The 25,343-nt window shown below is 40.1% G+C and overlaps 1 protein-coding gene across 2 annotated transcripts in view; it reads right to left on the reverse strand.

Annotated features, from left to right (window-relative positions):
* Positions 1–13,081: 13,081 nt before the first annotated feature.
* LOC120518832 overlaps positions 13,082–25,343 on the reverse strand; it is a 34,255-nt gene continuing 21,993 nt past the window's right edge. Inside the window, exons 6-10 of one of the 2 annotated variants that reach the window (XM_039741824.1) lie at positions 19,151–19,417; positions 18,729–18,758; positions 15,907–16,077; positions 14,600–14,695; positions 13,082–14,493 (exon numbers count right to left, since the gene is read on the reverse strand). In XM_039741824.1, coding sequence (XP_039597758.1) covers positions 14,390–14,493; positions 14,600–14,695; positions 15,907–16,077; positions 18,729–18,758; positions 19,151–19,417 — 668 coding nt within the window. In that variant the 3' untranslated portion in view covers positions 13,082–14,389. Of the gene's footprint in view, positions 14,494–14,599; positions 14,696–15,906; positions 16,078–18,728; positions 18,762–19,150; positions 19,418–25,343 lie in introns of both variants that reach the window. The other variant, XM_039741823.1, reaches the window with a different exon arrangement.

Below are 25,343 nucleotides of genomic sequence, written 5' to 3' on the forward strand. Positions count from 1 at the left end.
TGCGGGGACAAACAAAGACAGCAGCAATGAGAGGGACCTGTTAGCAAAGCAAAGCAGCCGGAACGAAGAAGAACAATGAAAAGTCAACGTGGCTCAGAGGTGCATGTGGACTGTAGCAGAGACCAAAGCGACTGAGGATGTGTTTGGTGAGGTGTTGGGGGCGGGCACATGAGCAGGCAGTGCGCATGCCTCGAGAGCGAGGGTGGGTGCGGGAGGAGGGTTAGAGTTGGTGGGCGGGGCTCTGTCGTGCATACCCTATGTTAGGGCGACTTGGTCGATTGTATATATAGATGAATCAAACAGACATATGTCAAAAAATACCCATACCATACAATACCATTTTCTAAGCCCACCTAATCCTGAGCAGTTATGGGGGACTGGAGCCTATCACAGCTAGCAATGTTTGGGGTACTGCATATAGTACATTATGTTTTATATTTTACAGAAAATCAATATCTAGTGGTAAACGACACACAAAAAATAGTGAAAGCAAATGTTTTATATATTTTAGAAACTGACGTCTTTTAACGACTTTAATTCATTCACTCAATCAAATTTTATTTAAATAGCACATTTTAAAATGAGTAATGTCACACAGCAGCTTTACAGAATTCTGGGCCTTCAACTCCAAGACAAAGGCCTAACACATTAGTGACAAGGTAAGAAGTAAAAATCTAAAATTCTTGGGCTATTGCTGGATAATTAATGAACAAAATGGAAGTTGTGTGTAATATCTTACAACAAATTAGAATAATACAAAAAAGATAAGGTATGCAGAGTACGTACTTTAAAAGAAAAGACAAACAGAAATGTAGATTTCACTGTGAGTTTGCAATATTTACTTACAGTTAGGGCTGCCAACCGTCCTCGTTTTCAGTCCATAAAAATGAGGACATGTCCGGGAGGAACTAATGAAATTTTGAAAATTTCTGGAATTTTGGCTCCTAATATTTGAAACTCTCCATATCCTTATCATTGGTAAAAATTGAAAGCTGTGCAGCAGTCACCATTTGTGGAAGTAGTGCACTCACTTTTTCCCTAATCTTCTCTTCCATTCTAGTAGTAAACAGCAAGAATAGTCAAAGTCTGTCCAACTTGGTTTTTTCGCTTCATCTTTTGAATTCATTTTTATCTTCTTGGAGATTAGACAGTTCATTTTAAATGTTGTTCCTTTCCTTAATTATTTGTAACTAGCCAACCTGCGGCGTACCATACATCGCATAATCAGGCCGTTTTTTAATCATTTTTAAGCACAGGGAGAAAATTTAACATTTGCAAAATCGGTAATGTAATAAATCAGCAAGAAAAGCAACATTGTAACAATGCACGGAACGAACCAACACACAATCGTCCGTGCGGCGTAGCGAGGTGGGAGGGGGGTGTGTACAAAGTGCAGGAGCATCTAAGAAGAAGCATGTTTGTCGTGGATGCGAATTGCTGCATGTAGCGTGTACAACACTTTACTATGCTGCACGTGGTCGTGCGTCGTAACCGAAAACTCGTTTTTTAAAGACTACTCACTTCATTGTGTTTTAACCTCAGTTGTAAAGGAATGTTTTAATGATCCCATGGGACACCCCTCGCAAACAGTTTTACATGCTGCATATGGCGATTCACCTCTGCGAGAAACATGCCTCTATGAACAGTCAACGTGGGGGTGTACAAAGGGTAGGGACGAAAACAGTGGGGCGTATGAGTCGCACTTAGTGGCAATTCCACGGTTTGCAGCCCGAATGGGGTTCAACGGCTTACCCACGCCTAGACACACGCTCAATCTCATGCATAATTATTTATTGAATGGTAAACACTTCTGGAAAGACACGGTTGTCTAAAACAGGTTAGTGTGAGAATACAACAGTAAGTGAATGAAAAGATGGAACTCTGAAGAGAGCAAAATACAACACAATAGTGAACCCGCGGCATAACAAACGCCGCATAATTATTTATTGATGGTTGAACACTTCTGGAAAGACACAGGGACACCCCTCGCAAACTGTTCTACACGCCGCATACAGCGATTCACATCTGCGACAAACAAACTGTTTTACACACTGCATACAGCGAATCACATCCGAGACATGATTTTTCCTAGATGGTCCTGTCGCGTCCACCCTCATTCTTGAAGCATACAGACTGCCTGCTCATGTGTCCGCTTGCAAGAGAAACTCACGGAGAGTCGCCCACCAGCTGCCTGTGTGTGTGCCTCTGTCTGTCTCTGGCGCGGCTTTCTCTTGCGCTGCCTCTGTGTGAACCGGTCAGGCACAGAGAAGGTCAGCTGCTGACAGAGCGTCTCGACTGTTGCAGGGCCTGCATTGGTGAAGCAGGTGAGATGGTAATGAAACAGAGGCACAGGGCTTATTGGTTTTTAAAGGCTGATTCCTTCATTGTGTTTTAACCTCAGTTTTAAAGGAATGTTTTAAGAATCCCATGGGATACCCCTCGCAAACCGTTTCACACGCTGCATATGGCGATTCACCTCCGCGAGAAACATGCCTCTATGAACAGTCAACGTAGCTCAGAGGTACATGACATTAACCTGACCTGCACTGCATGTGGCATCTACGACAGACGAACATAAATGACACCATTTTTCTGTGTCGTCGCGTCCGAGTTGGTGGGCGTGGCCCTGCGAGTTGTCGTCGTATCCAATGGTCTTGGAGTTGGTGGGCGTGGCTCCTTCCTGCGCCATAGGTGTCTCACTTGTCGGCGGCTTAGTGAATCCACTCCTTTTCCGGCGTGCTTTTCATGGTTGTCTTGCCTTAGTGAATTATATATATATATCCTAATTTACTGTAACCAAGTGAATTTATTCAAAATCAAAATTACAATTTCACGTTTTCGATGTGAGATCTTATTTGTGATTCTTTTTTCAGCAGCTTGGTTAAACAAGAAATTTCGTACATCCAGGTACAGTCCGTCGTATTTAAGTGCAAGTAAGTACTACTTTGTAATATCCATCCATCTATTCATTTTCTAACCCGCTGAATCCAAACACAGGGTCACGGGGGTCTGCTGGAGCCAATCCCAGCCAACACAGGGCGCAAGGCAGGAACCAATCCCGGGCAGGGTGCCAACCCACCGCAGGACGCTTTGTAATATTTTAATGGAAAATATTGTTATTACCACCCGTTGCACCAAAATGGATTTATAATTATAAATGAATGAGTCAACTATTAAAGTTTCAGTTAATTAAAAAAAATCACACATTTATTCTGTCATATAAATGCAATATCTTTTTTGTTATCAGTTGATCAAGTAATAAGTTGTTCAAGTAATTTAATATTTTCATAAATCTTTTATTTACATAAATTCAGGAATACCCATTATGTTCACAGACTACTTGAAAAACAAATATCTTTGTTTTATCAGATTTATCAGATTTTCTGAGAAAAATAGCTTCAGTGGAAAAATATTCAAGAATGTAGATAAATGCAAATAAACTAAATTGAAAAGAGTACAATTATTTTTATTTTACTAGCAGTGAATTTACCATGTGTATCATTTTTTACAGGTTTACGATAGTTAAGCTATCTAAATAAGAATGGAACGAATGAAGTCTCTACATTTAAGAGGCTTGACATATTCACAATATTTAATGACTTATTAGTTGATTAGACTGTGATTGTGGCCATCATATCATAATTATAGTGACAAAGGTTTTTATCATTTTAAAAAACCATATTACAGTATAAAGGCCTATCAAATGGAAAGGTGTCCTCTAAAATCCTCATTTTTCAAGCCATGTCCTCATTTCCAGAGAAAGAGAGTTCTTCTAACAGTACAATACATACATAAGTATTTGGACAGTGACACGATTTTCAGAATTTTGGCTTTATATGCCACCACAATCCATTTGAAATGAAGTAATCTTTATGTGACTGAAGTGTAGACTTTCAGCTTTAAGTTAAGGGGTTTACCAAAAAGATCATATAAGTCATTTAGGAATGTCCGACATTTTTATATACAGGTTGTGTTTTATTAACATGCTGGAATTCTATTAGAAGGCAACAAAAAGATACAATCAAAGTGGAGCAGATTATATTATTTATCTTGACTTTCAGAGAGCATTTGATAAGGTGCCACAGGAGAGGTTGAGCATCAAATTAAAAGAAGTGGGAGTACGGGGTGATGTGTGTAGATGAGTGAAAAACTGGGTCAGACGCAGGAAGCAGAGGGTGATGGTGCGAGGAACTTCATCAGAATTGGCCGAAGTTAAGAGTGGTGTCCAGAGGGGTCAGTGCTAGGACCACTGCTATTATATATATATATATATATATATATATATATATATATATATATATATATATATTATTAGGTCTGAAACACAGTCTGATTAATTGGACCTTGGACGTCAGTGTCTGAGGCGGCTGTTTTGCTTATTTGTCAGGGTGAAGATCGGAGTATTACATTTTTAGATCCGAAAAACAATCTGATTATCTGGGTGGTTACCTTACCTACCAGGTAATGCTTGTGGTTGGTTAGACAGCCAGCAAACATCTGCGATGTCCTCTCAGTTGTGAGAAGCAGCTCACAGTTATGTTATACAGTATCTGCCAAATAATGCAAAGAGTACACAACACTCGTTTTGCTCTTTTTGGGGTACTTTTTGCATCCCCTTGTAGCGCTGCCACATAAATAAAAATAATATCTTTTTCTGCTATCGATCTAGTTTTGTGGGGATTATACTTACAGACTGAGATTGACAGTGGCGGTGCCCCAGAGGTGGGACTTCCAGTTTCCTTTTTTTCATATTCAGGGAGTAATTTGCATAAAGTGCGCTGTTTCAAGGGAGAGAAGACAGCAAAGAAGAAGACGGGGGGTAAAATCGAATGAAGCAGATCAGCATCTGCCTGGGCCTTGAGACGAAGTCCTGGAGTTTCTAAAGTCGTGACGTTTAGGTGGAAGTAATTCTTTGTTGACTGGTGAATTGGCCGTTCCGCTGTTTCCCACAGACTCGGGTGAGCTTGTCAAAGACCTTACGCTTCTGTATCATGGCGCAGACTGACTGTATAACTTTTGCTGTGAAGATTTTTTGCTGCTAGGAGTCAGCATCTATTAGTACTCTTCATTTCACCTGCTGCCCACTGGTGCTGGAACTGTGGACTTACTTATAAGCTCTGGAAGGGGAACTGGGACAGGGATATTCTTATTGTATATAGATATATTTTTTGTATCATCGCATATACTCAGCAAAAAAAGAAACGTCCTCTGACTTTCAACTGTTTTTACTGTCAGTAAACTTAATGTGTAAATATTTGTATGAACACTAAAAGAGTCAACACCATAAGACATAAACTAAAAATGTTTCACAATGTGTCCCTGAATGAAGGGAGGCTCAAAATCAAAAGTACCAGTCAGTATCTGGTGTGGCCACCAGCTGCTTGAAGTACTGCAGTGCATCTCCTCCTCATGGACTGGACCAGATTTGTCAGTTCTTGCTGTGAGATGTTACCCCACTCTTCCACCAAGGCACCTGCAAGATCCTGGACATTTCTGGGGGGAATGGCCCTAGCCCTCACCCTGCGATCCAACAGGTCCCAGACGTGCTCAATTCCTTCGACGATAAACACGAATCCGTCCATCACCCCTGGTGAGACAAAACCGTGACTCATCAGTGAAGAGCACTTTTTGCCACTCCTGTCTGGTCCAGTGAAGGTGGGTTTGTGCCCATAGGCGGCGTTGTTGCTGGTGATGTCTGGTAAGGACCTGCCTTACAACAGGCCTACAAGCCCTCAGTCCAGCCTCTCTCAGCCTATTGCGGACAGTCTGAGCACTGATGGAGGGATTGTGTGTTCCTGGTGTGACTCGGGCAGTTGTTGTGGCCATCCTGTACCTGTCACGCAGGTGTGATATTCGAATGTACCGATCCTGTGCAGGTGTTGTTACACGTGGTCTTCCACTGCGAGGATGATCAGCTGTCCTTCCTGTCTCCCTGTAGCGCTATCTTAGGCGTCTCACAGTGCGGACATGGCAATTTTTTGCCCTAGCAACATCAGCCATCCTCATGCCTCCCTGCAGCATGCCTAATGCACGTTCACGCAGATGAGCAGGGACCCTGGGCATCTTTCTTTGGGTGTTTTTCACAGTCGGTAGACAAGTCTCTTTAGTGTCCTGCGTTTTAGAACTGTGACCTTAAATTAAATGCCTACTTTCTGTAAGCTGTTAAGGTCTTAACGACCATTCCACAGGTGCATGTTAATTAATTGATTATGGTTAATTGAACATGCAGGAAAAACATTGTTTAAACCCTTTACAATGAAGATCTGGAAAGTTATTTGGATTTTTAAAACATTATTGTTGAAATACACAGTCCTGAAAAAGGGACGTTTCTTTTTTTGCTGAGTATATAAGGGTTATTTTGGGTTGAGGGGGTGCATATGGAAGGGATTGTTTTTTTTCCTGTCTTTTCTGTGATGTAATATATTATATTCCTCATGTGTTTATGGATATTGACCACAAGTTTTTTTGTTGTCTCGAACTATAAATGCTCCGGCATCAGGGGTGACTGAACATTTTAAAATAAGGTGTGTACTGTGGGATCTACAGGGTGTTATATTGGCCTTTTTATCAAATTAGGACAGATTAGCAATAACAATCGTCTCATTTCAGCGTGGCGGGCTGAATTGTTACACCCTTACATGGATCGAAACTCGGATGTCAGCGCCGGTCAAATAAGGCTGTCACCCTGTCAGATAAGTGAACCAGCCATCATGGTGCAACGTCAGAGGCTTCACCTCTGGCACCGCCATCCGAGGTTCGATTCCCTTAAGGGGATGCAAAAAGTGCGTACACCTGACGAATCCCAATAAGGTGTCATGTACTCTGTATTATTTGATTTATATTTATATGATTTGTAACAAGCTGGTTAATTTTGCAGATGATACCAAGCTAGGAGGACTGGCAGATAATCTAGAATCTGTTTAATCGTTACAAAGAGATTTGGAGAGCATACAGGCATGGACAGATTTATGATAGATAAAATTGAATGTAAATATGTGGTAACGTGCTTACCCAGGCATTACCAAAAAGAAAAAAAAATTATTCTTTTTTAAGTATTTGCACGTTTCAAGGGAAGGAAGATAGAAATGCTACACCATGCTGGCAGTCCTGGCTGCATGATCGCGCGGAGGCCTACATGACTCCATGCATAACTCGATTCCTTGCCAGTGGCTCATTACCACCCCCTGCTGAAGTAAAATTAATGAGTAGCGAAACATATGTAGTGTCTGGAGGTGCTGCGCCACTGTAAGGACATAATTCATACGCACTGCAGTGTGGCCGGGTAATGAGTGGAGGGGTAACAGTTGTGTATATACAGTAGCTACCAGGCCAGGACTCTGCAGTCTATTTACATCTACAGGACAGTGGCCACTCTTTCAGTGATGAAGATGTGAACATCCTGGACTGGGAGGAATGCTGGTTTGAGCGAGGAGTCAAAGAGGCCATTTACATGAAAAAGGAACGACCATCTCTGAACCGAGGAGGGCGCCTAAGGGTACATCTTTCACCATCTTACAATGCGGTGATTGCAGCCATTCCACAACTCTCTGTGAATGCTACTCATGGCCATTGATCAATGGACAATTTGCATATCATTGATCACATAGCCCATTGTTAGTCAATGGTGCTAGTTTGGTCATTAGGCCAAGGTACTGTTTATAAGGTTGGAGAAACGTGCAGTCAACTGAGACTGAGGAAGTCACTTGGATGAGTGATGAAACGTATCGGGGAAAAACACTATGTCCAGATGAACAGAGTCAACTTTCTAGAATTTCCTTTCCTGGATTACTGAGCATGCATCGAGACAGTTGTGTACAGTATATAGTTTTAGTCACATTTAATAAAGTTCAGTAGTGTTTTGCCTGCATCAAGAAGACTTTCTTACTTCGCAGGGTGCTACATTTTTAGTTTACTGCAGAAAGTGAGGTGATTTTAATAGCAGTATTAGAAGGAAAGGCATTAATGACCTTGGATATGGAGTTAAAGTTCTCAAGCTTCATTTCCGTGCGTGTCTGCATATGTGCCAGTCTGTAATAGTCTTGCAGGGACGAATGCGATGTGATGTAAGAATGTACTTGCGTCACCCCGATTGGTTTAGAGGGTGACACAGTGCTTGATGATTGGTCGGCAAAACAGAGCCGGGTATAAAAATGTCGAGGTGGTGAGAGTTTGGTGTAGCTATATTTAAGAAGTACATCAAGTGTAGTGGCTTGTGCCTTATTTTGCATATATTTTCTATTTTTGAATTTATATGAATTTTATTTTGTATTTATATGAATTGAGTTTATGGTGCACTTTTTATCCTTTTTGTATATACTGTAACAGACCAGCCCCGAGCACAGACAGACACCACACCTTTGTTACACAAACACAACCTTTATTTCCTTTTCTGCAGCAGTACACAGTGCACCAATCACCACAGTACTCACTCCCTTCTTCCTTTTCCCTAACTGGTTTCACTCCTTCTCCCAGCAAGCTCAGTCTTCCTTCCACCCGATTCCGGCTCGCTGGGTTGTGGCAGCTGTTTCCTTTTATAGAGGACCCGGAAGTGCTCCAGCAGTTCTGTGATCATCCAGGTGAGACGGCAGCGCTGCACAGGAGGGCACAGCCGTTCTCCACACGCCCCCTGGTGGTGTCCATGAGCCACAGCAGGGTTGAGCTTCCCTGCTCTGTTCGCAGTGTAGCAAGCCAGGAGGACTGGCCTCTGGAGCAAGCTCCTTCCCCTTATGGAGGTGTCCCGGCTGCCCATTACAATACACTGATTTTTCTTTTTGTAAATAATTTTGTTGATCGTATTATTGGAAGGACTGTGTTTTTTGTGTTGTATCTTCCTAATTTCTTTTTTATTTTGGAAGACTGCCACGTTTTTTGTGTTAATACATTTATTGTTTTTGTTTCTTTTTCATTTGGGGACTTGCAATACTCACTGTAAATACCGTACAGTTTCACTATATTTTGAGACACTGTTTCTTTATGTTTTGTGCGGTGAGGACTGTGTAAGAAAGCCTGCCTTTTACTATTTTCTGCGCACCTGGAACTAAAAACTCACAGATTTTTGCAATACAAGATTTTTGTGTCTGCGTCTCCCTATCTAACACCTCTCATTTCTGATCCTGATCGGTCTTGAACTACAAGATGCCCAGTGTGTAGTCTGGTTCCATCTTTCCCACTACATGGGGTGTCACAAAGTAAATGTAAAGTATTACATGTAGGTGTTTTAAAAAATGTTAGGTTTGAGTACACAATGGCCATTCTTAAAATCGAAAGTACACCTTATGAGAAGGATTTTGGAGTCGCAGTGGACTCGACACTCCCAACTGCCACACACTGTTCAGAGGCTATTAAGAAGACTAACAGAATGTCAGGTTATATAGCGCCTTGATGTGTGGAGTATAAGTCACAGGAAGTTCTGCTCAACCTTTATAACGCACTGGTGAGGCCTCATCTTGAGTACTGTGTGCAGTTTTGGTCTCCAGGCTACAAAAAGGACATAGCAGCGCTGGAGAAGGTCCAGAGAAGAGCAACTAGGCTGATTCCAGGGCTACAGGGGATGAATTATGAAGAAAGATTAAAATTGCTTAAACAAAAGATGATTAACAGGAGACATGATTTATAGTGCTTAAAACTATGAGGGGAATTAGTCCAGTGGATTGAGACTGTTACTTTAAAATGATTTCAGCAAGAACATAGGTCACAGTTGGAAACTTTTTAAGGTTAGATTTTGTAACAATAATCAGAAGTTTTTCTTCATACAGAAACCCATAGATACTCAGAATAAACTGCTAAGTAGTGTGGTAGACAACAGAACATTTAGGACCTTCAAAACTGGACTTGATGCTATTTTCGTTGGATGGCCTATTCTTGTCCAAATTGTTCTAAAGTTCTAATGTTCTACCATATTCTTGTGTAATGATGTCTTGTTTTCTCCATGAATGGCACCATGTTGGTGACCGCAGTGCTGGGAGACAGTTCATGGAGGTGGCACATAATGACATCGCTAGTGTGAATTTTTTAAAAGTCAGCATCACAAGTACCTAATTCATCCAAGATTAGATACCTGAAAGAAAAATATGTTATTTTGTATTGTTAGTTTTTGATTCTACTTGTTACAACATTCTGTTCGGCCTCTGATTGTGGTTTATATCTGATGTTTCTTGGGTAAAGTTACATTTATTCTTTTTAGCTTGTGATGCACTGCTCTGTTTTCTGATTAAGATTCTGGCTATGCATACTGAGCTTTGCTATTTAACCCGTGTGTTCTCGGTTTCAGCCCCACTTGCATTCTAACTTCTCTGTGTCATCTCCTGATTCTGTTTTCTCTCTGAACTGCTGTCACCGTGTGCCAGCAGTACAAGTACAGCTTTATAAAAATCAGAAAGAGAGATGGGAACTGTAAAAGCCCAAAGAAGAAAAAATGAGAGTTTCTTTATGTTTAAAGTTTTATTAAACAAAACGTTAAAAGTAAAGAACAATGATAAAGACAAAAGCAAAACAGAAATAAAAATAACGTACTGTATACCAAAAGACAAACCTTAACAGTAACCATACACAAAAATCATTAAAAATAAATAAATATAAAAAAAATATTTAAAAAGTGAAATCCAAAATCCAAAGATGACTTTTACAACAACAGTTTAACTCCGACTTTTAGAGGCCTAGAGGCAGCCTTACAGGTAGAGTGTCAGGTGGCACTGCCCCCTAAGGCTCAAAAAAAGAGGACGAGTGGCATAATATAAAAGACTAATAAATACAGTACATAATTATTAACACAATGCAACAAAACAACGTTTGTAGAATAAAAATAAAATACAAATAAAAACAAAAGAAAAACATATTCATTGACAAAGTAACATTTAAAGGAAAATAAACAAAATTAAATAAAAAGAAACACATTTGAGCCAAGGTTTTGACACCCTGGCTAATTTCCTAACAGTTTTATGTTGGATTTTGGATTCCTTTCCGATATTTTTATATTTAGTTTTATTTTGTATTTAGTGCCTTTTTAATTGTTTTTTTTAGGTTTTTGGTATCTTTTAGAATTTTGATTCTTTGTCTTGCTTTGTTGTATTTTCTTTATTTAATTTAATAAATTAAATATTCATATTTTTGATAATTTAAGACAAGGATTATTTTTGGTTTTACTCTCCCTTTCTGCGATGTTAAGCCTTAGGCATTTTATGAGCTGTTATGCCTCTTTTTATAGGATTATTAAAAAGTCTGTTTCTTGTAGATGTAACTGCGTTCATGCAGACCAAACTTTAGGAACATAGCAAAGCTAGCTGTCACTTTAGCCTTTGAAAAGGACACTTTTAAGTTAAGCCTCTATGATCTTAAAAAGCAAATGTTTTTTGTGGGATTTGTCTGCAATAGACCACTGCTGCTGTCAGGATAGTCTCTTACCGTCATTATCTTGAAATGGATTAAGACGGCTTGAGAAGTTTATGCCATGAGTGGAGTGTAGCTATATGACATTTACATTAGAATGCTTGAGGTGTGATCCATATCCACTCAGGAGGAGGGGTGGTCTGCTGGACATGGACAAATTGACATTTTATGTTTTCTGCAGCTAGTCCTGCTTTTCCTTTCTCTCCTGTTCTTAAGATGCCTGTAAGCAACTCCCGATATATTCCAGTATATTTCTTACAAGTAAATACTGTAGTTTGTTAGTTACTTTATATGACACCTACTGGAATCAAAGGGGGAGTTCATTCAAGATGGAAACAACAAAATGTTCCAACAACTGAGCTGAATAATGTATAATCTGTCAGCTTATGTACAGAGTCATTTATAACATTTTTTTTGAGTTGTACTTACGAGTATGTTGTAGGTCCTATTAAATGTATATGATGTGTTTTCTTGCTTTACTGAGAGGAACTATGACAGAAGAATTCCATTGTCTTTGCAACATCGGACAATAAAGTAAGGGTGGGAATAAATCACATGAGTTGCAAAGTCCCAAGTGGCTTTTCAAATTGGCACAAAATCACAAGAATGACATAGAATGTTGTAATGTCAGAACTCACAAGGTGTCAGGCACATTGCGACTTGAATACTTTAATAGCTCCTTAGCACAGTGTTTCTGAACCTTTAAGTATTTGCGACCCGAGTTTTCATAACAGTTTTAATCGCGCCCCCACTAACATTTTTTTGAAATGTAGATGCATATTTTATTATACCTACTTATCTTTTATTGACATTTTTCTAACTCCATATTTATTGTTCTAGTATCAGAATGTAGTTTAAGTTCATTTTTTTTGGTTTCAACAGATGTTTTTTTCATATTTTTGATTCTTGTTTTCTTTTTTTCACATCTTTGCGCCCCCCCTTTATGTTACTTAGTGCCCCCCTAGGGGGGCCCGCCCCACAGGTTGTGAACCACTGACTTAGCATGTCAAAAAAGTGGGCAATGGCAGCTTTGAGTTCATCTAGTGTGAGACAACATGTGAGCCAATTCTGCTTTCTAATCTTAAATTAACCAATCAGGAAGTGACTACAAGTTTATGGTTTAATGAGCACAGCTGCAGATATTTGTGGGAGCTTGAGAAGGAGGACACATGGGTCGAGTAGTGGTAAGAAAACCATCTACTACTTCTTTTGGGAAATATCACCATTGCATCTTTAAAGAAGAAATACTAAGGAACTGATTCAGCAGCACTTCAGAACAAGGTCATCCACCTGAAGCTAAGCATGTTTGGGCCCAGCCAGTACTTGGATGGGAGACCAACCAGAAAAAGTTTGGGTTGCTGCTGGAAGAGGTGTTGGTGAGACCAGCAGGGGTTGCTTACCCTGTGGATTAAATTTGGATCCTGGTTGGTGATTAGGGTATCACTGTGCTGTAATTATGGCACCGTCCAAAATACAAGATGTTAAACCTAGGTCCTGGCTCTGTGGTCATAAAAGATCCCTTCATAAAGAGTAGGGTGTATCCTGATGTCCTGGCTAAATTAACCACTACATTCTGGCCCCATAATCATCCCCTGTCTCTGATTGGCTAACTATCTCTCAACCCTTCACCACCTAACAGCTAATGTGTGGCGAGCAAAAATGGCTGCCTTCTCATCATCCAGGTGGATGTTACACATTAGTGGCTCCCCACTCAGAGTGCAAAGTGCTTTGAGTAGCAAGAAAAAACCAAATGAATTATTATTATTGTGCTTTTAACAGTTAGCATAAAGTAGTCTGCCTGTCATAAGGCACAAGCTAATCAATCAGATATTGATAGCAAGCCTAGTTACATTTGCACACAGTGAATATCAGTGAAAGTCCTGAAAATACTCTGAATGCCTACTAGAGGGATAAGATCACCATGAGAGTCCCAGCTAGTAATAAGAGGGCCATGTAGGGTCTTTATACATCATCTTCAAAAGTAAGCTTTAAGTAAGTAAGCTTCACGGAGCACAAAAGGCAAAAGGAATTGTGTGAAAAGACAAAGGCAATCCAAGGCAAACAAGTCCAAATCACAAATCCAAAGAATGGCCAAAAACAGAACACATGTACAAAATATCCAGTATACACCAAAGCACAGAAGAAATCACTAGTAGAACTCTCTAACTCCCAATTGCATTTGAATGAACCGCAAGGGACTGTGGGTTGACCCCACCTTTATAGGAATGAGTGCAGTCCCTTGCAGTGCTGGGCAGGTGGTCCCACTTCTTGGGGAACCATCAACAAAACACATGGTACATACAACAACATTTACAGATACATCAAAACTAAATGATTGTGTGGGTTTTGGGAGTCTTGTTCGGTGATCTTGCCAAGCAATCCTGTGTTCGATTGTTCAAAAGACCTCCAGCCTTTCATGTGCCTGTAAAATTGCAGAATGTTTGCCTGCCTCCAATCAGCTATCAGTACAAATGAATTGTTAAGTGTGAGAAAAGACGGCAGCTCCCGAGGTCACAACATGTGGGAAAATTTTATAATTTTTATTTCACTAGTTAATTTTAATAAAATAAGGCTCCTTCTATTTAAAAAAAAACATATTAAAAAGGAGATTGGACTGGTGCCTTGTATACGTTTCATGGATTCGTGAAGGATATTAATGAAGGCTTTACGTTAACAGGAGACAGAAGAGAAGGACATCATCCATGTGAGAGTGAACTTTAGGAGGCTCACTCTTGTGGCGCCCCAGCATATCATATCCTATCACTATCCTATACACTTATTCTCACGCATACAGTACTATATACCTGTAGTGTTCATACAGTAGCTGTTCAGTCTGGTTTTAAGAAGCAAGGCCTTGAATTACGAAATGTAGAAGAGACTCAGCCTCTGAAACAGACAGTGTACCAGCCGTCTCATCGTGCCACCAAGTCATCTTCCACACCTTTTCTCTGCCACAAACGCTCTGTTTGTCCTTAAAGGTTACTTATGTTCATTTTGGGTAAAGTTACACAGAAGTTTTGTTAATTGACCTGGAACTTCCAGTATCCATCTGCTGTTCATAGCGGATCAGTTGCACACCTCGCCTCCGAAAGTGGATGGACTTGGTTACTATAGGGGAGGATGACAGACAGAGAGCGACAGTTACTTATAAGTACATCAACAAGACTTACAGTAGCTGCTCTTCCAGCTCCACCTCTTGTCTTTTGTCTGTTACCTGAGTATCTCTTGTTTGGGATCAGCAGAGCTACGGATACCAGAGCCACAATGATCAACGCTGAACCAACACCCACAGCAATCCAGAGCCACATACCTGAAACAGAGCCGAAAAGCAGAGCACGAAGGCCAATAAATAAGAAAGACTTTAAAAAAGAAAAGAAAAAACAACATTTAAAGGCCACCACATCTGCCAAACAGGGAATACAGAACAGGAACTTCTGTTCTCTTCTCCTCCATTGTCATCTGGCGATAGTTCATCAATTTATTGCCTGGGAGTGGGTTTCTAGTAGCACTCACCAGCTCCCGAGTGCATTCAAATGAACTGCAAGGGACTGTGGGTTGACCCCACCTTTATAGGGATGACTGTAGTCCCTTGCGGTGTTGGGCAGGCGGTCCCGCATCTTGGGGAACCACCCACAAAACCCAAGGTACATATGACAAGATACAGAGATACATCGAAACTAAATGATCGATGAATGTCACATAACCAAAGAAGACAAAAATGTGCAAAACAGACGTAAATACGGCATTTGAATTCCAGCCAGGGCTGAGAGCTCCAGAACTATGACTGTGTCTCACTTTGTTTTTGACGTTTTCTCTTATAATTGACCTTGGACCCTGCAGAGGTTTGTTTTTTTCCAGGGGATGATGCTGACTGGTGTTTTGTTTTCCTCTCCTCTGTTGCCAACTGCCCATAGTTCAACACTAAAATGAATGGACAGATAGTGCTAGGCTACATTTATGCTAATCGGTTTCAAATGACTTTATGTATTAGTGATTAGTGAAATTTATATCTATAGAGTGCTCTGTGCCTACAAACATTAAACTGCAATAAATGGATTATAACATAATGACATTAATCCTGCTTAATTTAGTTCAGGATGACATCAGCAGCACTAGACTGGAAACAGGCCTAGAGAGGAGACAGGACCCACTCACACATACTGCTACTTTAGAGTTTCCAACTAATCTAACATTTCTGTGAGAAGAAAACCCACACAGACTCTGCATAGACAACAATCAAGCACAGGATGTTGGATCCATGAAAAGGCTGTACTGACACTGTGCTTTTGGGCCATCACAGAACATGAATAACTGAAATGAACATCTACAGAAAACATTCTTGGAATATAGAAAGTATCAAACATTTACTCAGAAGTGTGTATACATGTGGTGAGAAGATATAAGCATTATAAAGGGGATCTCCATTTTCCACTGGAATGATCAGCCTATTATCATGAAACCATTTTGATCCAATTCAGTACTTAGCAGTGTGCTCATATTATGAAAGAAGAAAAGGCCTACTTGTTGGATTCTTGTCCTGATCAGTTTTCTTCTCTGTAGGGTTTCCTTTCCCCCAATGGGATGCCTGTTGGGATTTCTCCTCAGTTTCACTCTTTATGCGGTCTGAAGTCTTGGGGGAAGTGGACGTTGGGAGTGGATGTTGGATATACTCAGAGCTGTCTGCTGGAGGAGCTGTATGGCAAGATATACTCATTAAAATGACCAGGAGATACGCATTCTACATTAAACAGAACACATGTACGTGTGAAAACTGTGCTGCCAAATAAAAACACATGCAGGGTTACGGAAAACAGTACTGACGTGCTCAGAAATAAAGACTGTAGTCAAATGAATACTGCCATACAAATGTCTTGCACCAGTTTCACATTTCATATCATCACCTTTTCTTGTTATCGAGTACTGCTGTTTTTTAGCAATTGCCGAGATACAAGATGTAATGTCTCAGCTCTCAGCTACTTTGTGGAATTGTTGGGATTCAACACTGTACACATCTTTTTGTGAAGTATTTTTTAAAGAACAGTTTGCAGATTGATCTCATTTATCCAGGCATCTAAACCTCAGCCAATAGCAAGAGTAGGACTCCTTGGAAAAGCACATGACTGGAAAAAAGGATAGACCTAGGGAAGCAGTTTCACTTCCCAGAAAGCATCTTACAGACCACCATCAGGCCAGACATCCTACTACTAGAGGCATTTCTTCAAAATACTGACTCTTGTGACAAACTTCCAAGTCCTCCAATTTCAGGGTTCACTGCAATATAGATACTTTAAAATAAATCCTTATGTACTGACGTCCACTGGATGGCATTCACAAAAGCACCGTTGTCCTCAGTTTAGCTAAGGGAGCTGCCTTTGCCCAAATGAGCATATCATACACCTTTCACTATTACTCCTTTTCAGCCTTCCTATTCCTTGCTGGGGCTGCATTTTTACTTTTTTTGTTTAAATTTATTCCTAACTAGGGGGCTTCGCCCCCTGCCCGCTTCGCTCACCAACCCCCATGTTTGGTTTTCAGGATACACACTTATAAGATTTTTTTTTTTTTAAATTGTTGGTATTTTATTAGTTTCAGTTTTATTTCAGAACTTCTGTAAAAACAATATTTGGAATCTTTCGTGTCCCAATATGCTGAATCTTTTAAATGAGGTCTGTGAGACTTGTGTTTAATGACTTTGTACCATAATTCAGGATAGGTTTCTCTGTTTGGAATTTCAGCACAGACAAAACGATCCACATCATCAGCAGTTAATAATTTTTTTTTGCAAAGTAACCAATAAATGCATGTGAGTTAAACCCCGTTTTTGAAATTCTCTGACTTAAACTAATTTCCTTTTGTTTGCGTCAATGCGATCTGTACTATCTTTTTTTTGATACTGTAGCAACTGACGTAATAAAGTGTCACAAAAGTTCTACTTTAACAATCGGCGACTGCGTAACCCCAAACACAACTTTCTAGCACCCTCTCCAACCCCTCGTCCCATAGGTCTCGCCTCCTCCTTACAGCATCAATCAGCACCCAGCTATCAGTCTTCTGTGCTGTACTATGCCCTTCCTCGATCGGACCTAACAGTCACTTAAAACAAAAAAAGCTTCAGCTTGGCTGGGACGCCACAATACTTTCGACTGTTACTGCTTTCATATTCTGTACCTTTCTCTGCATAAGTATCACGCCGTGGGTCTCTTTTCTCCGCGCTGCTCCTTCTTCTTTGCTAAAGGCACAGGATCTGTGTGTGCCACGTGACTTTACATGACTGAATGTTTTGCTGGCTGTCCGTGCACTTATTGGATAAGAAGGGCGTGTCTTGCAAGAATCTTATGTTCCACGTCCCCGTGACAGTCTCTTGGCACCAAGTCTCATATTTACGGACCCCGCGAGACGCTCCGTGGCCAGTCTTTTTTGTCTCTCCGGTCTTTAAAATGACTTTCGAGAACTTCCGAGAAGATCACGTATTATCGCCTTGCTTTTCCATTCCAGGATTTTTTTTATAAATAGAGAGATATGACAGTCCAGACCTATACTAGTCAGTTCCTTGGAGATCTTTGCCATTCAAACCTCTCTGGTGTTCTTGAAGCTACAGTATAAAGTGTCAAATCGTGTTGTACATTTTCCTTCATTTCTGTAAAATCATTTTTGACCTTCTCACTTTAATAATAATAAGAAGAAAAATAGACTCAGACGGCTTAGATTGCTCAACAAATAGTCATTACATTTGATAGGGTATTATTAAATTCTCTAATCCACTTAATCCAATTCAGGGTCATAAGTGATTGAAGCCTTCTTCAGCAGAACTGGGCACAAGGGAGTAATCAACAGTCCATCATAGGACTCACGCTTACTGTATGTGCATTGGCACTAATACTGTGCACAGGATAATGGCCAGTCAAAACAGGAAGGAGGTAGAGAAACAACCACTACATACTGTAGGTGACAACTGGGAGTGGGATTTAAATCCATTATGTTGGATCCATGAAGTGGCAGAGCTACCCGCTGTGCCATTATTCTGCCCTGTTGCATGTCATATGCTACACATTAGTGGATGTTTAAACAAATATAACTTTTTTAGTTCTTCCTTGTTACTGTCTTTCATAATTTTATGCAAAGCAGAGTATTCTTTATGAATTTATTTTACCATTAAATTGTAGGAAATGCTCAAGAGGAAAGAGTGGACTGCAGTGCCCACTACAGTTTGCTAACAGAATGAACGTTAAACTGCTACTACACCAGCCCCAGATGCATTCTTTTTGCCATTCCCTGAATTATTCACACTAGACACAGGCTTTACAAACACATTTGGTATAATAAATCCATTTTTAGATACTTACAGTGAAATGTAGATGAGATCTGGATCTCTTCTTCTGTCAGATTACCAGAAAAGAGAAGCACAATAGACAAGGAAGGTTTACTTTTAATACACTTTAATCAAGCATTAAAAATAAGAAAAGAAAATAAAGATACAAGGTGTATCTACTGATACTAGTCTCTAAATTAGGAGTCAAAAATCAAATTGTCTAAATGGATATTATTCTCAATCTATTGTACCTTAGTCATTCTGTCGCTCTGGTAGAAAATTTACTGTGTTTCCCGAACCAGATCCAGAACCAAACAATCTATTTGTGTACCACCTTGTGGGGAGGTCTATTTAACCAGGAGGAGGAGGAGAACAAACTCTCCTAACTACTTATTGGAAAAACAGATGTGACCCAAGAAAGGCCAAGTGCCACTTTCACTCGTCAAGGCCACTTACCATTTACAAAAGGCTGAAAATGCTGAATGTATTCTGAGTAAAGTGACTGCTTGGTCTTCATTTGACCCTGACACCAAAGGTAAGTCTCATTGTCCACACTTTTCACAGGTACAGTTATATTCCCAACAACAGTACTTTGCCAAAGAGTACGAGATATGTTCTGCTTGCTTTTGTACCAGAAATAGTGCCAACCATCTCCCTTAATGGAGCAGCTCAGATGAAGGAAGTTTTCATTTTGCTGATAGAACAATTCAGGTTTAGGCAGTGCTGGAATACAAAAGAAGAGTGTTAAGTGGGAGGCTTTCTTCTCCTTGCCCAATACATTTGAAGAGCTTGAGTCAGATGCATGGCATTGATAAGGAAGAATAAAGGTAGATTAGAACTGCCAGGCAAGAAGAAAAGAGGAAGGCCGAAGAGAAGGTGTATGGATGTGGAGAGAGAGGACAGGCAGGTGATAGGTGTAACAGAGGGAGATGAAGATATGGAAAGAGATGATCCACTGTGACAACCCCTAACGGAAGCAGCGGAAATAAGAAGAAGAAGGTGCTGTTTTCTCTGCGGTGGGTTGGCACCCTGCCCTGGATTGGTTCCTGCCTTGTGCCCTGTGTTGGCTCCAGCAGACCCCGTGACCCTGTATTCGGATTCAGCGGGTTAGAAAATGGGTGGGTGGGAATTTGCTGTTTTCTTCCATTTGTGGGCATGAAAATCACAACCATGTGGGACAAACGGAGAGGAGACTGTCACAAGAGGTAAATTTTTAAATGGCTGCAATGAATGTAAATATTTGAAGACTCATCAAATTGCTAATAAACCTTCTAACCTACCAAGAGTGAGTACTGACCCATTCCTATAGACGTGGTCTGATATCTAATAAATGAAGGCAGATATCGAACAAGTCAACAGGACCAGATAATATTTATCCTAGAAGGCTTCAGGAATTTGTGAGTACACATATAAAACCCTTGAAGCATCTGTTTAGGAAGTCACTGTGCATTGCGGAAATTCAAAAGGACTGGGAAATGGCCAACATTAGCTTATCTTGTTATTTAAAAGGGGGATCGGGCACATCCAAGCAACTTTAGGTCAGTAAGCTTAATGTGGATTACTGGTAAATTAATGGAAGGAATTATTAAGGATAAGCAATACATGGCAAGAACAGGAGTTTTACTGAACAGTCAGCATCGGTTTAGAAGAGGGAGGTCGTGTTTCACCAACATGCTGGAATTCTGTGAGGAAGCGACGAAATAATATGAGCAAAGTGGAGCAAATTATATTCTCAAGAAGCATTTGATAAGGTGCCAGATGAGACTTTAGGCATCAAATTAAAAGAAGTGGGAGTTCAGGGTGAAGTTTGTAGATGGGTACAGAGTTGGCTCAGACACAGGAAGCAGAGGGTTATTGTGCAGGAACCTCATCAGAATTGGCTGATGTTAAGAGTGGTGTCCCTCAGGGGTCAGTGCTAGGTCTTTACTATACATATAAATGATTTGAATAGGAATATAAATAACTAGCTGGTTAAGTATGCATATGATACCAAGGTAGGTGCAATGACAGATAATCGAGATTCTACTGAATCACTACATAGGGGCTTGGGCAGATTTCTGGGAGATGAAATTTAATATCATCAAATGTAAATCATTACACGTAGGAAGTAAGAATTGAAAGTTGAATACAGAATGCGAGTTCTGAGAGTACACCTTATGAGAAGGATTTAGGAGTCATAGTGGACTCTAAGCTATTGACTTCCAGATAGTGTTCAGAAGTCATTAAGAAGGCTAACAGAATGTTAGGTTATATAGCGCCTTGATGTGTGGAGTACAAGTCACAGGAGGTTCTTCTCCTGCACTGGTGATGCCTCATCTGGAGTACTGTGTGAAGTTTTGGTCTCCAGCCTGCAAAATGGATATAGCAGCTCTAGATAAAGTCCCGAGAAGAGTGACTAGGCTCATTCCAGGGCTACAGGATATCAATTATGAGGAAAGTTTTAAAGAGCTGAGCCTTTTCAGTTTAAGCAAAAGAGATTAAGAGGCGACATGACTGAAGTTTGTAAAATTATGAAGGGAATTAATCCTGTGGATTGAGACTGTTACTTTAAAATGAGTTCATCAACAACACGGAGACACAGCTGGAAACTTGTTCAGGGTAAATTTCACACAAACATTAGGAAGCTTTTTATTACAAAGAAAGCTACAGACACATAGAACACGTTAGCAAGTAGTGAGGTCGACAGTAGGAGTTTAGGAACCTTAAAAATTTGCTTGATGCTATTTTGAGGGATTTAGATGGTGAGGATTGAAGTGCTTTGTAGGGACTGTTCTTATCTAAAGTTTTCTACTGTTCTAACATTCTAATGTTCTAAAAAGTGGCAAACACTGATATCATTCAGCCATACCACATGCGCTTCAGAAGAGGTCATCCACCTGAAGCTAAGCCTGCTTGGGCCTGACCAGAGCTTGGATGAGAGACCATCTAGGAAATATTGGGTTGCTGGCCAGCAGGGGGAACTTACCCTGTGGTCTGAGTGACCTAGGGCATGACGAGGGGACACTGTCCTGTAAAAATGGCACCGACATTTAGATGAGACATAAAACATCGACTCTCTGTGATTTTAAAAGATCCCTGGGCATTCTTCATAAAGAGTAGGGTAAATACTGATGTCCACGCTAAATTGCCCACCAAGGCCTAGTTATGCTGGCCCCCTAATCATACCCTGTCTCTAATTGGCTCTCTCACTGTCACACTTTCACCACCTAACAGCTAATGTGTGGTGAGCATACTGGCGCAAAAATGGCTGCCGTTGCCTCATCCAGGTGGTCACTACACATTAGTGGTGGTTGACGTGGCTCCACACTCACTGAAGTCCTTTAAGTAGTGAGAAAAGTGCTATATAAATGTAAAGAATTATTATTATTATTATTGTTATTATTATTTAACAGGATGGTAAACCTCAACAATTGATATCCATCACCATTCCTGAATTTATTATGATTGGCCTTTTTATTAATTTTTAGAAGTTTTTCTGAATCCTTATGGCTGATCCTTATTTGCAGGTGTATGCTTATTGGGTCACACAATTAATTTCTGACTTAATTCACTTAATAAAATGTTTTCATATAGTTATGATTTTTTCGTATCCTATTTTGACACCATCTTGATTTTCATCCATGCCCCATTTTTAGTAGTCTAGTTATTAAGATGCACTCCCAGTTGGCAGGGGTGCGGCGCCTGATGTCATTGATACAATGAGTTAATGTTTTGCTTGTGATGACCTTTCTTCCTCAGAGTTTGCGGATAATTCAACAGAAATCTCTGTGTGGTTGTTGTTTTGCTGTGTATTAGTATTAGTAGATCTCTTTTTGGCTTAAACTTTGATTTTTGATTTAAGATTAGGGTCTGATGACAGACAAAAGAGATTATCAGATGCAGTCTTCTTGCTTGGATGTTATGTTGTTTCTTCTCCCAGTCACTTCCAATATTCACAAATTGCTTATTTTAACAGCAAATATAACACAACTAACTTAATCCAGGTTCGAGCATTTTTTTCAGGTAAATGTTTCTTAACCAGACAGTCAATAAAGAGAAAAATGTTTCAATTATCCCGATTTCAAAAGCTGAGAGACGCAGTTACCTAATAGTCATTAGGAAAAGTGAAAACTTGCTAATTTAAATAATTCAGCTAAAGTGATTTGGGTTTACTATCTCCAGGCTAAAATTAGCAGGACCAGTCCGAGCTTAGTGTCAGATGGAAGTCTAAGAAGTGAAAAATGTAGACCCCCATTTAGTGCCCATGGTAACAGTTTATATCCGGAGTAGATACTGTTAATGCTAAAAATAAAATTAACATTGGGTTTGATTTCAGCATTTCGGAAATTAGAATTCCTAGCTGTGTAAATCCAGAAACTCAAGTAAATGACTCCTGGGAGCAAAAGCATCTGACTTTGAGGCTTATTTGGATCCATTTACTATTGACAGAATTTCTACTTTGTTTTAGTAAAAAGGAAATGGCAGAGCCTAATTGTTTCCAGCCCTTGACAAAATTTCACAGGAGGAGGAATGGGCTAGCGAGGTAAGACTCGAGGCTTTCTACTCTTGATCCTGTAGGGCTGTAGGGTGTCAAACTCCAGGCTTGGTGGGCCGCAGTGGTGCAGGTTTTCATTCTAACCCTTTTCCTAATCAGCGAGTAGTTTTCACTGCTAATTAACTTTTTTTCCCTTCATTTTAATAGTTCTGTCCTCTGAATTGATTCTTTTCTTCTTTAAATGACAGCCAAACAGAAATGGGATGTGAAACGAGACAACAGATGACCAGCTAAACTGGGATTTCAAACTCCAATCAATTTCACCACAACCAATTTCTGAATGAGAAGCTGATTTTTGCCGTTAATTAAGCCCATTATTTAATTCAATGGCTTGTTGCTGCTCTCATTCTGCCACAGCAGACATTTCCAAAACTGTTGATTTTCTGTTTTTAATAAGAACACCATCAAAATGTATTGGTGACTTGAGAGATCACCCTTACCGAGACCTTCACCTTTCTTTATGTTCAGATGTTGTGTGACGGGCACAGGTGAGCTGATCATGTAGCGGCTTGTTTTGTGTCTCATTATTATTTGGCTGCTAATTAAGGGAAAAAACAACAAAGGGGCCTGAGTCAAGTTAATTAAAACTAAATAAAAAGAAGTTAATTAGCAGCCAAAACTGTCCACTAGTGATGGTTAGAATAAAAACCTGCAGCCACTGCGGCCCTCCAGGACTGGAGTTTGACACCTCAGCTGTAAAGGATAAGTGAAGTAGCGTCTAAACAGCAAAAAAGCAGCAAAACACAAAAAAGCTAGGAAGACCCTTTTTAAAGGGTGGTGTTGCAGATCATCTTGAAAATGTTTTTTTCCCAGTTGGTTAAACTAATATGACATGCTACCATTACCAAGGAGCTGTGTTCACAGTACTACATGCGTATATATATACAGTATAGTTTATTGTGAACACAGCACGTTAACGGTCCCCTTTCTTAGTATTAGTCATGGATCTCTCACAGAAATTTTCATGTATCTACAATCTGAATTCAAACGTACAGACCTACTGTTCTGGGTGGGCTTCAGGGGGATCGTGTGTGTCTTGTCAAAATTCAAGGAAAATCCAGTAATGATTTTTTTTTTTTATATGGAAAAAATAATTGTTTTGTATTTAATATGTACTGTAAAAATGTATAAATTGAATTCACAACAGAATTTAAGCAGGAAAGGTGCCTTTATAGCAGCCACGATTGGTGGTAACTAAGTGTTAAGTTAGGCGGGTGCTTGTGCGCTAATGTTGACTGATGATAATTACAGAGAGCATCATTTTTCAACATTTGCAGCATGGATATCAGACAATGCATAAAATCATTCTCACAGCTCTGATTACAGGCAAGATTTGAAAGGACTCTGACCCCAAATCAATTATTACTGCAGACGACTCCCCCATTGGTGTCGATTGGAGACAGAATGCTGTTAACAAGTTATTAGGAATGGGGCACAAAGGGGGCACCAAGCAGAGACAGACCAAATCACAAGACCCAGACAATCCTCAGGAAGTTGTACTAAACACACAGGAAGCCCCTCGAGCGGCGAGTTCTCATGTTCATCTCTCTCTGCTCTGCATGTTCAGTACTCACTATGTTTGTGCTTCGTCTGCCTTGGTGATGCTCCATTCTGGTGTTCATGATCGTTATAGAGTATAGTATTTGATTACGATATTATTTGATTAATCTATTTTTATATTATGCTTGCAGCTCCTGCTATGTGTTAAACACATTTGACACATTTATTGTCTGGTTGTGATGTGTGCTGATCCTGGGTTAACTCTAGTTTGGCGTCTGAATAAAAGATCTATTTCACTGATGTCCGTGTAGGGTGTCTGTCCTTAGTGGCATTGACGTCTTGTTGCAAACCATCTCTTCAGTCTGGGATGACATTGATTACAGCATCAGTGGTACTTCTGTTTGTTAAATATAAATTCATTTGAAATCAATGCCTTATTAATAGCTAATCCATGATTTAATTTTGTATCCTTCATTAAGAATTATTTAGATTTTACATAGGAAAGTCATATTGACAAGTGCCTACCCACAGAGTAGCAAGTGCCTGCTTTAAGATTTAGTTTGGGCGATGGGTCTGCAGGCACATTTGAATGACTACATGTTTCGGCTGAGAAAT

The sequence above is a fragment of the Polypterus senegalus genome, chromosome 18 (assembly GCF_016835505.1).
Source record: "Polypterus senegalus isolate Bchr_013 chromosome 18, ASM1683550v1, whole genome shotgun sequence".
NCBI lineage: Eukaryota > Metazoa > Chordata > Cladistia > Polypteriformes > Polypteridae > Polypterus > Polypterus senegalus.